Source organism: Eurypyga helias, unplaced genomic scaffold (assembly GCF_000690775.1).
Source record: "Eurypyga helias isolate BGI_N326 unplaced genomic scaffold, ASM69077v1 scaffold52265, whole genome shotgun sequence".
Taxonomy (NCBI): domain Eukaryota; kingdom Metazoa; phylum Chordata; class Aves; order Eurypygiformes; family Eurypygidae; genus Eurypyga; species Eurypyga helias.
Genome location: NW_010253119.1, coordinates 1 through 13,756, shown reverse-complemented (window position 1 = coordinate 13,756; position 13,756 = coordinate 1). Strand labels below are relative to the sequence as shown.

Genomic DNA, 13,756 nt, shown 5'->3' with positions numbered 1-13,756 from the left:
GCTGTCCGCGCCCGCTCCCTGAGCGCCGTCCAGCCGCGAGGGAGAGTGCCGCCTCAGGCGCAGAGCCGGTAGTGGGGGAAGAGGGGCTCCCGGAGGCGCTAAGGGTTCGCGGGGAAGGGGCTGCTCGGTCCCCTGGCCTGGGCCGCGGGCGGCAGGGGCCTCGCTCAGAGCCTCCCGACGCGACTGCAACAGGCCTGGCCCCTGGCAGAAGGTGGGTGCAGAGCTGCGCGTTTGAGCAGGGAGATGGGTGGAGGATGCTCCCCAGGGTCCTGTTCCCCTCTCCTCCTTCATCCTGATCCTTTAGTCGGAAAAAAGCACCACTTGTTGGCAGTCTTCTGCGGAGTTACTTGTTTTCGGTGCGGTGGACAGCACGGCCCTTCTTATTACCTTGTATTCTTTACTCGCTGCTTCCTCGGCAACACGCAAAATCACTGCAGGACTGGAGTGGGTACTTTGCTAGGGAGACATCAGCCAGCTGCTGCTATCTCTGGGGCATCCTAAACTGTATGAAAACGCAAAGCAGAACGTGGTTATCTTCCTTTGTGTTTTGCAAAAATAGTTTTTCACTACTTTGCATTAAATTTTCTGTATTGCACATGGAGAAACTACATAGGTATTGAACTGTTTTTAATAAAATTCAGTTTTGGGGAAGGAAGAATTTAACAGGCATATTTCTCTTCAGTAATTAACATACGATAAATCACCAGTTGGATGTGTTTTCTTACCTGTGTTTTAGCATATCTCAGGTAAGGCTTATGCCAGCAAATTGTCTCACTTTTAGTTATTCAGCAAACATACTGCTTTTTAAAGTTTCGATTTAAAATGAGGTGCCCAGCTTTTCATGGAGTTTTGTCCTCTCGCTAGATCAATAGTGGTTTGTGCTGTGTTAGTGGTGACTAATTAGAAATTGTACAATCAGTGTTGCAGAGAAAGAAAACATGGCAACCGTTGCTGTTAAAAAGAAAGAAGTCAGTAGAGATCTAGATCACTGTGATATCCCATACTATGTTTCTGAATTTGTGGAAAGAGAAGTTGGAAATGACTATGATTCTCTGAGGAAGCTAGACAACCTGATTGATAAGCTGTCAGAGAACAAAAAGCAGTTAGAGGAACAGGTAAGCATCCTTTTGGGGTTTTTTAAATTCTTCTGAATATGCTGTATGACCGATAAAGTCTATTTATCTCAATTAAAGCAGCGTGTTAGTGTCTCAAATGGCACTACTACATAGCGCTGTGTTTTTATGTCAGACTTAACACTTCCGTGTGAATGTAGGTACTCACAGTTTCATCAGAAGTCCCTAAAAGAATTCAGAATGCCTTAAAGAATGCGGAAGATTCTAAAAAGTCTCTGAGTCGGCTTCTAGAGGAAGAAACTCTTCTGTCCAATTCAATCAATAGCCACTTACTGAAAGCTCAGCCATGGATGGAGGATCTCGATGTGCTGATTAGTCAAGTGGAAGAGATTGAGCGACACCTGTCCTATCTTAAATGGATTTCACGAATAGAAGAGTTAAGGTAAAGTTTGAGTACTGCATATATGTTCTGAGACCGGTAACCTAGTTTAAAATAGTTTAATAATGGAACAGATTTGAGTTTTATCTTCCCTTTTAAATATAAAAACTATTCTTTTCTGTTCTCGTTAATGAATTTTTGGCCTTGGCTTTTGTTGTATTTGATAGTGATAGCATTCAGCAGTACCTGATGACCAACAATGTTCCAGAGGCAGCCAGTACTCTAGCATTCATGGCAGAACTGGATATTAAACTTCAGGAGTCATCTTGTTCTCATCTGCTTGCTTTTGTGAGATCCACTGTTAAATTCTGGCATAAAATTCTTAAGGACAAGTTGTCGAGGTAAGGGACTGTCACTCCTTCATCTTTGTGCTGTACCCCGAGTTCGTGTTCAAGTGCGTGTTTTGCCTTGCAGTGACTTTGAGGAGGTACTCGCCCAGCTCCGCTGGCCGTTCGTGGGGCCACCACAGTCTCAGGCGTTTGGCCTTGGCACACCAGCCGGCACTCCTGATGTATATAACAATTTGGAGACGTTGTTTTGTCAGCTTCTGAAATTGCAAACTTCGTATCCTTTTAAATAGCTGTGGTGTATTTTAAAGAATAGTAAGTGTCAGAGATGCACATTCTCAAGGAAAATTACTTAAAATTTTCTTCTCCCTGAAGACACAAGATAATCCGAAGTAGCGTAAATTCAAATTAACATTGGAATGTTGTTATTTTTTTGGTGTTGTTTAGAAAATGCCAGGTGAGGGAACGCTAAAGATACGTGTCTCGGAAGGAGTCTTTGCTAAGAAAGAGGAGACTACCGCAGGATTCTCATTGTGCAGCAGTAGTAGTCTGCCTTTGAGCTTAATAAGAAGGCACTGCTGCTCGTCCTTTCCTCTTTTGGTGAATTAAATCACAGCTAAAGCTCAACCAAGCTTTTTTATTTATTTACTTGTTTTTTTATGATGGCATGGGAAGATACAAGGCCTTTCTACACAACCCTGAGTTGGTAACAATGTTGACTGGGCAGACTGGGTTCCTAAATCAGTTATGTGAAGATGGGAAATCATGTATTGCATTTATTAATCTCATGGGTCTTTTATTCTCCTTTAACAAATATGGTTAAACCTGTTTCTTGGACAGCCCCTGTGTTTGGTACTGATAATGGTGGTTTTCTCTGTTCTTCTTTTAACGTTACATGTTTCCTAAATCAAACTGACTTAAGTGACTTGTGTTGTCATTGAATAAATAATTCTTATCAGCCCGAGTTGTATTAAAAAATTATATAAACCAAAATACTTTGACTGTCCTTCATATTTGAGGAATTGTGTTGATCGCATAGCACTGCCTTCAGCCGATGAGGTAGAACTAAGAAATGTTCATTGTTATAAACCCATTCTATTGAAACGATGATGTGGGAGAATTCAATACTCTAATTTGTCCTTGACTGTCAAACTTAGAGATGAACTCTTAACGAAACCTAAACAATTGCCAGAAAAGTACGCTTTACCCCCCTCGCCACCCATTGTCCTTCCGATACAGATCATGCTGAATCCACTTCAGAAGAGATTCAAGTATCATTTCACTGGAAATAAACAAACCAACGTTTTAAACAAGGTAGGGGAGAAAGCAGTTTCTTTCATTTTAAATCACTTGCTTAAGCAACAGATAGATTGCTGTATTTAAAGTGTGTAGCTTTAACGCTTTTCTTTCTGAAATTTAAGATTCTCCAAAACTGTGCGGTTGTTGTGTACACCAAAGTGTGGACAGATATCAGGATGGCACATAGAATCATAGACTCGTTTGGGTTGGAAGGGACCTTAAAGATCGTCTAGTTCCAACCTCCCTGCCATGGGCAGGGACACCTTCCACTAGACCAGGTTGCTCAAAGCCTCGTCCAGCCTGGCCTTGAAGACATCCAGGGATGGGGCATCCACAGCTTCTCTGGGCAACCTGTTCCAGTGCCTCACCACCCTCTCCGTGAAGAACTTCTTCCTGATATCTAATCTAAACCTCCCCTCTTTCAATTTAAAGCCATTCCCCCTTGTCCTGTCACTACAGGCCCTTGTAAAAAGTCCCCCCCAGCTTCCTTGTAGCCCCCTCCAGGTCCTGGAAGGCTGCAATAAGGTCTCCCTGGAGCCTGCAATAATGTCTCCCTGGTGCTTTCTCTTCTCCAGGCTGAACAAGCCCAATTCTTGCATCCTTTCATCATAGGAGTGGTGCTCCTTCTGATGTTGAGGGTTCCACAGCTGGACGCAGTACTGCAGGTGGGGTCACACAAGAGCAGAGTAGAGGGGCAGAATCCCCTCCCTCGACCTGCTGGCCACACTTCTCTGGATACAGCCCAGGATACAGTTGGCTTTCTGGGCTGCCAGCGCACACTGCCGGCTCATGTTCAGCTTTTCATCCACCAGTACCCCCAAGTCCTTCTCCTCAGGGCTGCTCTCTATCCACTCTCCACCGAGCCTGTACTTGTGCTTGGGATTGCCCCGACCCAGGTGCAGGACCTTGCACTTGGCCTTGTTGAACTCCATGAGGTTGGCAGTGGCCCACCTCTCCAGCCTGTCCAGGTCCCTCTGGATGCCATCCCTTCCCTCCAGCGTGTCAACCCCGCCACACAGCTTGGTGTCGTCAGCAAACTTGCTGAGGGTGCGCTCAATGACCTCATCCATGTCACCGACAAAGATGTTAAACAGTACCAGTCCCAACACTGACCCCTGAGGAACGCTGCTTGTCACCGATCTCCACTCAGACATCGAGCTGTTGACCACCACTCTCTGAGTGCGACCATCCAGCCAGTTCTTTATCCATCGAGTGGTCCATCCGTCAAATCCATGTCTCTCCAGTTTCGAGACAGGGATGTCGTGGGATGGGATCAAAGGCTTTGCACAAGTCCAGAGACTTGGAGATCTTTCAGAGGCACAAGTGTTTTCTCCCTCGCCCAGATCATTTAGAAAGTGTTACTGCAGTCTTAGACTGATTCCTGTCATTTCAGAAGCTTTGATTTATTTCCTCTGTCTCTTTGCAAACGGTTTTCAACTGTTCCTTATTGCTTGAGCTGCAAGGCTGGACGAAGCTGTGACTTTGATTGTTGGCATTGTGGTTTTTACCTTCATGTAACTGAAAATGTTGGATTCTGCTGTAAGTGTATAATGTGATCAGTCTAAAAGCGCCGGTACATAATTAGTTTTCTGGGTCAATTTTTGAGATTGACATACAACAAGAGATGTCCAGTTTGCCAGTTGGAAACCAACTCACTTTTTGTATGAATTGTCTTCAAAGACTTGAGGATTTTTGTCTGAGGATTATCAGTGGAACAGGTTTCAGCGCGTTAATGCTGCTGTAATGCATCTGCAGCAGAGTTTGGGACCTGTTCTGTAACAGTTCAGTTGCACAAGTCTGACAATTGTGTGTTAACAATCTTGGGTCAATGTAAATACATTTGCAGCCTTGATAGTTGTTGCTACAATGATTTTTTTAAATACAGAAATGAGAAACGTGCACTAAATGTGGAGAATGTGAGTGTAAGTTCAACAGAAGGTTCTTTGGCTGTTGGGTGTGAGGAGAACAGGAACTGCTTCTGCTTGCACTAACATTGAAAGCAGCGTTCATCGCAAACTACAGCCCGTATGTTTAGGTCTGGGAACTGAAACAGCTTAAAGCATTAAAATTTGAAATGTGAAGGTGACAGATTCCCCACTTCCCAGGGGAAGGGAGGGTTGAGGTTGGGTGCAATGACAGTAAGACTGGAGCTACTGGGAAGAGTTTTCTCAAGTGCTGTCCCAAGGCATAAAGACTACAAAGAAGAACAGAAAGAAGCATACGAAGCAGAAGAGTGGACCTAATGAGTGAGAAAGCAGTAGAGAAAGGGGGAGGTAAAAAATAGAGCTTTAGCTTGAGAAGAAACAGAATATTTGGTGCATTTAAGGCAACTCAAATCCAGAAATTGTTCTCTGATACTGCTTTTATGGAAATCAAAGCAAAGTAAAACACCGTGAAAGACATCTGAGATCAAGAGAAGGCAGGGGAAGAGACTGGTATTTTTCAGAAATTAATCTTAAAATATTTGTAGCACTTGAGTAAATGTTGTTTGGATGCATTTGATTTTTTCTTTTCTTTTTTAAACAAGCCTGAATGGTATCTAACACAAGTACTTATGTGGATTGGAAATCATGCAAAGTTCCTTGATGACAAAATCCAGCCGATACTGGACAAGGCCGGATCTTCAGTGAATGCTGGGGTAAGCAGGTTCATGGGTTCATCTGTATGATCATGCGAGTCAACCTCTGATAGATGCTTGTGCAACCCACCGCCACTGATTTCACCAAGTAGGTGGTGAGACTGAACTCAGTCTAGTAGTAGTGTGTTGTGTACATGTTTGCACATGTTAATACTTCTCATCCCTGACATTGTATTCTCTTTTTTCTTTCAAAAGCTTGAGTTCTCTCGTGCTCTAGTAATGCTGATTTTGGAGAAGCTGGCTGCTGATATTCCATGCCTGTTGTATGACGATACACTCTTTTGTCACCTTGTGGATGAGGTACTCTTATTTGAGAGAGAGTTATACAGCGTTCATGGTTACCTCAGCAGCTTTCCCAGTTGCATGCATATTCTGTCAGAAGAATCCTGCTTCCAAAGGTGGCTAACAGTGGAAAAAAAATGTAAGAATTCCAGTGGATTTTGTTGACCTTTATATTGCACAATCAGGAAATACACGTGTACTTAGAGGAGAAGCCTTCTCAATTAGGATAAGTCACTTGGACAGGGCTGCTACGTAAGACGTACTTATTTTCATCCTCTGTGGTTATTTTGACTAGAAATTGGCTAGACTCTTAACAGTGCTTCTGTGGTTTGTAGGTCTCTTGCCCCTGAGCTGTATGGAATCCAGTAGGCTTATTTTTAGACAAATGTTATATGTGTATGTGTACAGACAAGGATGGACGTTAAATGGAAATAGGGGAAGGGTATTGACTTTAGAGAAACAAAGAGGAAATATATTGGAAAGGAGCAGGCCAGCTGTTAACAAACCTCTCGGTCAGCTCTAACCTTGTCCTTAACAGCACTGCAAATGCAGATACACTGAAGCTGTTTTTGTATGAAGCCAGTCATCAGTAGCTCTTATAACCTGAAAATGCAATATTTAACTTACTAGAGATAAAGCTTTCATGTTTTTATATTTTCGAGGGGGTTTTGTTAAATTTTTTTTTGTTAAACAATTTACAAGTTTTATGCATCTCAGTTGCTCTCCAGAAGATGGACTCTATGCTTTCATCAGAGGCTGCGTGGGTATCGCAATACAAAGATATCACTGATGTAGATGAAATGAAAGTCCCAGACTGTGCTGAAACTTTTATGACTCTGCTGTTAGTTATAACAGGTAATTATTAATCCATAGTCATTGCTCTCGTTTGGAAAGAATAGTGACAAAACTTCAGCTAACCCATTTCTTTCTAAAATACCCATTGTCAGCAGTAGTCACCAAATAATGTTGCAAAGTTGTGATGTTTGCAGGTTAATAAAAACTTTCCTGTTTATTTTGTATTTTGGACGCTAACTCAAGCATGAATAATGTTGAGCTAGTGACATGTTTACAAAATAATAATTTTAAGACACATTCGATATTGAGCATGTTAAAACTTGTTCATATTTGAAAGAATGTAATTTGTTACAATGAAGTAATAAAAAAACCCTACCATTCCTTTTGACTCTGACAAATTAGAAGCTATTAAGTAACATCTGCTTTCTTGGAACAGTGTAAGAGCACGTAAATTTTCAGGAGACACATAATTGCGTGTTGAATGGCTTTATTTTACTCCGTGTGAGTACGCTTTAGGGGCCACACTGGATGGTGTGGTGTAATCACATATTGCTTCAGGTGTTAGAATACAAAATGCTAGTGGAATCCGGAGGGGGAAGAATGTCGTTTCTTTACATGTTTAGCTTTTGCAGTGAGTAGTTCCCTGGAATCATCTGTCAGCTGCGTTAAGTACTATACAATGTTCTCCTAGGCATAAGGCTGTGCAGTAAGGTGACTGTAATGTTTCTTTTTGAAAAGCTTTTCTTCAGTGTTGGAAAACCTAAAAACGTTTTGTTAATGTCTTTCCAGACAGGTATAAGAATCTTCCAACAGCTTTCAGAAAACTGCAATTCCTGGGCCTACAGAAGGAGTTAGTTGATGATTTCAGGATACGACTAACTCAAGTAATGAAGGAAGAGACTAGAGCTTCCTTAGGGTTCCGATACTGTGCAATCCTTAATGCTGTTAACTACATAGCGACCGTGTTGGCTGACTGGGCTGACAACGTAGTAAGTAATTATTTTACTTTACAAATAATAATTTTACAATGGACTTTGGATGTTTGTTTCAGAGCAAACATTTTGTTTCCAGCACTCTTTATCTAAGTGTATTCAGAAGAATTAATAACTGAAAAAAACCCAGAATGAGATGTAAATCCAGATTTAATAAAAGATGTATAAATAAGGGCTTATTGTTTGAGATCTAAGCTGTGTTAATTATAAACTGTCTAGGGAAATGCAGAGAGAGCCTGGGGGATGGAATAATCTGAACAGACAAAAAAGTAGTCGTCTTTACGTGCGTTTTATTGTAAAAAAAATCAGCGAGTTGTTTTGGAGATCTCTGAGGCAGCGTGAACAGCACTGATGTGCAGTAGCCTCTGTGTGACGCTTGAACTGCTCCCGCGGCAGGTTAGCCTCGGTGGATTCAGCGTGGGTACCTGTGGTGCAGCACGGCTTGGGTGTTGCTCGGGGAAGCCACTCACTGATGACTGGGAGTTGGGAATTATGTTGCTGTATAATAGCCTGGTGGTAGGATGGCTCTGCTGTCGCTTTTCAGCGTTTTGGTGGTTACTGGTACAACAGGTCAAAAAACCCGTTACGTGTAAAGTGTGTAGAAATAAATAGGTGATGGGTGGCCTCCAAAATCTTTTTGTCTTCACGGGAAACTGTGACTCTAGCAGAGGGTAATTTTGGCTTGACAGTACAGCAGCCTTTGTGCCGTATAAGTGCATCTACCGAAGCGTCTTGGTGTGCTTAAAAGCAAAACTAACAAGTTGTTACCACTGTGTCACATTAAAGTTCTTGCTGTTGTCAGCCTGGCAAATTAATGGTTTAATGAATGATTGTTTCTAAAACAAATTACAGCTAAAGACTCTGGTTTACTTCTGCGAACATTAAAAAGGTCAACATGAGGGTTTTTTCAAGCGTTCTGCTGTCAGTCTTAAAGTATGTTTTTAGTATTTCTCTAGATCTGTTCCCGTTGCCTATCTGCTGTTGTATCTGAACCCCCTATCAGTTCCATCACTACTAGGATTAAACCACCATGGGTGCAAGTTTGGGGTTGTTTTTCCATTCACTAACTGAGGACCACAGGGAAAGATAAGAAAATGGTTTTAAAATACTAACTTTTTGAGTTTATACATGTGTTGGGAGAGTGTTCTAGAACACGCCTGTTAAAGTACCCTGAAAAGTTCAGGCGTTAAGATGACTTTTTGTCCTGTTCCTACCTGGCTGTGTTTCTCTAGTTCTTCTTGCAGCTACAGCAGGCCGAACTGGAGGTTTGTGCAGAGAGTAACGCTGTCAGTAAACTGCAGCTGGGGCAGCTGGCGTCGATGGAGAGTTCCGTCTTTGATGGGATGATTAACCTCCTGGAACGCCTGAAACATGACATGCTGACTCGACAAGTAGATCATGTCTTCAGAGAGGTGAAAGATGCTGCAAAGCTGTACAAAAAGGAGAGGTAATTCTGTCTCTTGGCTCTCTTCCCACATTAAAATATTCTCTCCCGGTAAAAAAAGGTGAGGTAAATAAAGGCAGGAATAGCTAATAGGCAGCATTATTTTCCTGAGTAGGAGTAGTGCAGCGTAGTAAGTTTTGGAAAATTCTCTTAACACTTACTTCAGTACTATTTTAGTGCTATGTTTTCTAAAGTATTGGTGGGCCTGTTATCTTAAAGACTCTGGATCACACTAGTTTGGACAAGAATTACTGTCTTCGTATTGGTATCAAAGAGTTAATACGGAATGGCCTGTAATGACTGTTCAGGCTTCATAGACTCCTAGGGCTTCTTGCATGTTTGCTCCTGAGTAGATGTCTGAAGTAGTTCATAAAAGGAATGCAACAACTTGACGGTTTTCTAGATGAGATGGGATCTCTTTGAATGGCACGTTCAGGGATTTGGAACCAAAGCATGAGTTTAATATTAAATGAAATTTAAACATAGCATTAGACTGTGATTATTTTTAGATTTGAAGTGGGAAAGGACAACTCTCTGAACATTGTAAATGGATAAGATTTTTTTAAAAGGATGATTTTTTAACTTCAGTTGTTGTAATATGAATAAATATCAGTGCGCTGATTTCTTTCAGGTGGTTGTCTTTACCGTCTCAAGCAGAGCAAGCAGTAATGTCTTTATCGAGCACAGCTTGCCCACTGTTGCTGACCCTACGGGACCGCTTGCTACAGCTAGAACAGCAGCTCTGTCACTCGCTCTTCAAAATTTTCTGGCAACTGCTGGCAGAGAAAGTGGATATATACATATATCAGGAAGTAGGTGTCAGCAAAATGTGGCCCATGCAATAACACGTAGGTGTTGGTGACCGGCCTCAACAGCAGATGCACTTCTCTGTGTTTGCAGATAATTATGGCAAATCATTTCAATGAAGGAGGAGCCGCACAACTCCAGTTTGACATGAGCAGAAACCTGTTCCCTTTATTTGCACACTACTGCAAGAGGCCAGAAAACTACTTCAAGCAGTAAGTAGGCAAACTGCTGGTCTGTTGGTATTTCAGACGTGAATGTCCAGATGAATGCACCTGTTTACATATCACCAAGGTTATTTCACAATTAGTTTTGATCCACACTTAAAATAGGTGGATCATTTACGCTTCCGACGTTCACAACTGGGAAAGTTTTGATTGTGCAGCATGTACTCAGACAGCAGCAGACTTTGGCGTGTGTTCCGCCGTGTTTTGTGCAGTCAGGATGGCTAGATAAATTAGCTTGTGGAAGGAATATCAGTAGCACAGACTTCCAGAACTGGGACCACAGAAACTACTCAAAGATAGAGTTAAAATGCAATAAACTGTCTTGATTGTTAGAAGAAAGAGGACGTTAAACTATGGTCCTGCCCAGAATCACCTTGCACAGCAGTCTGTTTGCCTTCCCTGATGAGAAGAAGCTGCCTTCTTTGTGGTTAGTCCTTTTTTAAATAGCCCACGGTCTTCTAGAGTCCAGCGCTTAACTTCTAGGCTAATTGGGGCAGGCATCTTAATATTTTTAAGTCATCATGGAGCGTGGCATTTGGTCTTGAATACTGGAAGACAAAGATTATATGTTGGCGTTTTTTAATCGGAATATTCACGTAGCATCTTCAGGTTTAAGGGGTTTTTTTTGAGCACGTCACCTTCATAAAGGTAATCGATACATACATGTTATTCCCAGCGTGAGGATGGCAGATGGACAAAGGAACCAGAAAAATAGTGCATAATGGGCACGTGGCCAGCTATTGTATTTAGGCTAGAAACAGTGTGACAGAGACAGGGTATCTGTTTCCTCCCTAATGATACTAATTAGGGAGAATGTTCAGGTTCTAGCAACTGTCTGTTAAATTGTGCTCTGAAACGATGCTGTGTAAGAAGTTACTAATTATCTTAGGGGACAGTGTAGTTAGGGAAAGCTAGACAGATTAAGTGGCAAATTCTGTTCTGTATTTTTAATACTGGTGGAAAAACTTCAGAAGCAAAAGCCACGTTGAGCATGGGGAGACAAAATACTGACACTTATGAAATACACATACATGACAGAAAAGGCTTGGATGGTAAGAACAAATACACTGTTGGCCTTGATCTAAGCAGTACTTTTCAGTTCAGTACTTCTGATCCTTTGCAGAAGGCCACGGAGGCCTTTTTGATAATCACTGTGTGCACAAAACAAAAGTATGTCTCGGCGGTGCTTTTCCTACTAATCCCTATAACTTTTTCCCCCCTTAGCATAAAAGAAGCCTGTATTATCCTGAACCTGAATATTGGCTCTGCCTTGCTTCTGAAGGATGTGCTACAGTCAGCTTCAGAAAACGAAACAACATCAAGGTCAAACCAGCCACCTGCAACAGCAGCACTGAATGAACTTGGAGTTTATAAATTAGCTCAAAAGGATGTTGAGATTCTTCTCAATTTGAGAGCTAGTTGGCCAAACACAGGAAAATAAAGACTTCTTCAGAAATGCCTAACAACTGGGTCTACGTTACTGATCTCAAAAGCAGAGCGAACGTGCTGTAATAGACAGGTTATTTTTTTCCAGTACTGTGTGCTGAATGACTGGTTGAATCTCACCTTACCCCTTACTGTATATACTTTTAGGGGAATTTCCAAACGCCACTGACATGGTTTCTGGCTGCACGCATCTTGTTTTCCATAGCCACCTTGCCATTGCCTTTAGAAGCCAAAACTGCCTTCACCTCTAACGAGGTGTCGGCCTTGTCGATGCTGCGTGCTGTAACATCACCCTAGCGTATTCCACAGGGTATTTACCGTGTAACTACACCCGTGTGCAGTATGGAGAGCTATTCCCTATGAGCTGGTCCACCTTCACTCAAACACAGATGTTTCACATCTCAGAAGCCCAGATAATGGATGTTCGGTGTTAAAACGTGTAAACTGAACACAGAAGGAAGGAATATGTCACTTCATTTCCTTTATTCATTCTAATTGATTCTAAAATTCAAATTACAATTTTTTTCTTTGCTGTACCACAGTCTCTGCTACATTTTAAAAATATTCTCCTTAAAAATCGCATGTAAGTTTAAAAATAGCATTTTACTTGGAGATGCTGCCTTTCTTCCACTGTGGACATGTGTCGTAACTTGCCAGAGTTGGTCTTTCTTGTCAAAAAAACCCACCACCACCAGAAGCCCAATAAACAAAACCAACTTAAACAGCTCAACTCTTAATTTTAATGCACGGTAATGAGCCAGCCCCTAACTGTAAACTTAAACTGAAGGAGGGAATTCCAACTACTTGAGTTGTGTTAAAGAGCTCTATTTTTTTTTTTAAACCATCTAATTCTATGAAGAAAAGCAATTCTCTAAAGATACCCTCCAGTGCCTGGTAAACATGAGTAAGTTCTTGTCTTTTCTCCTTTTCAGATGGTTGCTCAAGCAGGGATGGGGGAAATGAGGAAGAAGTACTGCTTAAAAATCAGCTAGCCACAGCTCATGACAACAATTGAGCAATTCCTGGTTTTAATGTATAGCAGACCACTGCTCAAACTAATACACCGCCCAGCTCTCCAGCATCTTTTTCTTCCTAAGACAGAAAAAGAGAGTTCTAGTTAGACAACCGTGAGAACAACGCGTTCCAGTTACCTTTCGGTGATTGCAAGTTACCAAACAATGCCCCCAGAACCAGACCTTGCCCATCACAAATTACTGTAACGGAGCTTGTTTTGCCGCAGCGGTGGCACTACCGCTGGCCAAGAAGACAACCCTGTTCTGCTATGCACTCGCTAGGTGAGTGTCCAGACCCCTGGGCTGCCGGCTGCCTGAGCTGAGGGGTGGGTAGTCTGAGGGGGCTGCTCTGAGAGGAGCCTGGAACTGAGATGGTGGAGGAAAATGCCGAGTTTGGATCAGGTTGCCACAAGCGGAGCAAGGTCGGGCAGTAACTGACCTTTTCAAATCTTGCAATGCAAAATAAAGGGGTTAAGCTTAAACCAGCAAGTCCTTTGATCAGTTTTGTAAATTAAAAAAATACATCTTGGTAAAATACCTCCTGTGCATATACCCACATCCCCAAACCCCCTTTCAATTAAACTTACACTTCTTCCTTGAATACATCCAGTGTGATTTTCACATCGTCTCCAAACTGCACATCTTCAGTGCTCAGTCCCAAAGTTTTAAGAGCTGAAGTTAACAAAAGAGAATTTCTTACGCAAGGCTTTGAAAGATTAATTTAACGTCTTAAGGTGGCCAAGGTATAATAAAACGCAAACGTGTATAACTCAAAAACATGTAGCTGTTTTTAACTTTCAGAGTTCCAGGCTGTGCACAGGTGTGCGTCGCGTTGAAACGACTTTAGCACCGCAGACCCTTCAGGATGGCCTGCTGCTGAGGGGGGACACGCACCTTCTCTGTGCTGCGCGGGCGTTATGTGGCCTTGGCCCACGACGTCCAGCAAGCCGAACATGGCGGCCAGGTTGTCCTCGTCCATGAGGTAAGGGTACTCCCCCTCGGCCCGCTTCCCAGCCT

General features: G+C 42.4%; 1 protein-coding gene across 1 annotated transcript; it reads left to right on the top strand.

Annotated features, from left to right (window-relative positions):
* The first annotated feature begins 788 nt into the window (after positions 1-788).
* RINT1 (RAD50 interactor 1) lies at positions 789-11,738 on the top strand. The gene is made up of 13 exons (XM_010152552.1): positions 789-1,115; positions 1,274-1,515; positions 1,680-1,853; positions 1,927-2,076; positions 2,957-3,113; positions 5,626-5,736; positions 5,932-6,157; positions 6,736-6,873; positions 7,603-7,802; positions 9,038-9,252; positions 9,881-10,061; positions 10,150-10,268; positions 11,505-11,738. Exons 1-13 carry the CDS (start codon positions 939-941, stop codon positions 11,719-11,721), a joined length of 2,307 nt encoding a protein of 768 aa, XP_010150854.1. The 5' UTR covers positions 789-938; the 3' UTR covers positions 11,722-11,738.
* The last annotated feature ends 2,018 nt before the right edge of the window (positions 11,739-13,756 follow it).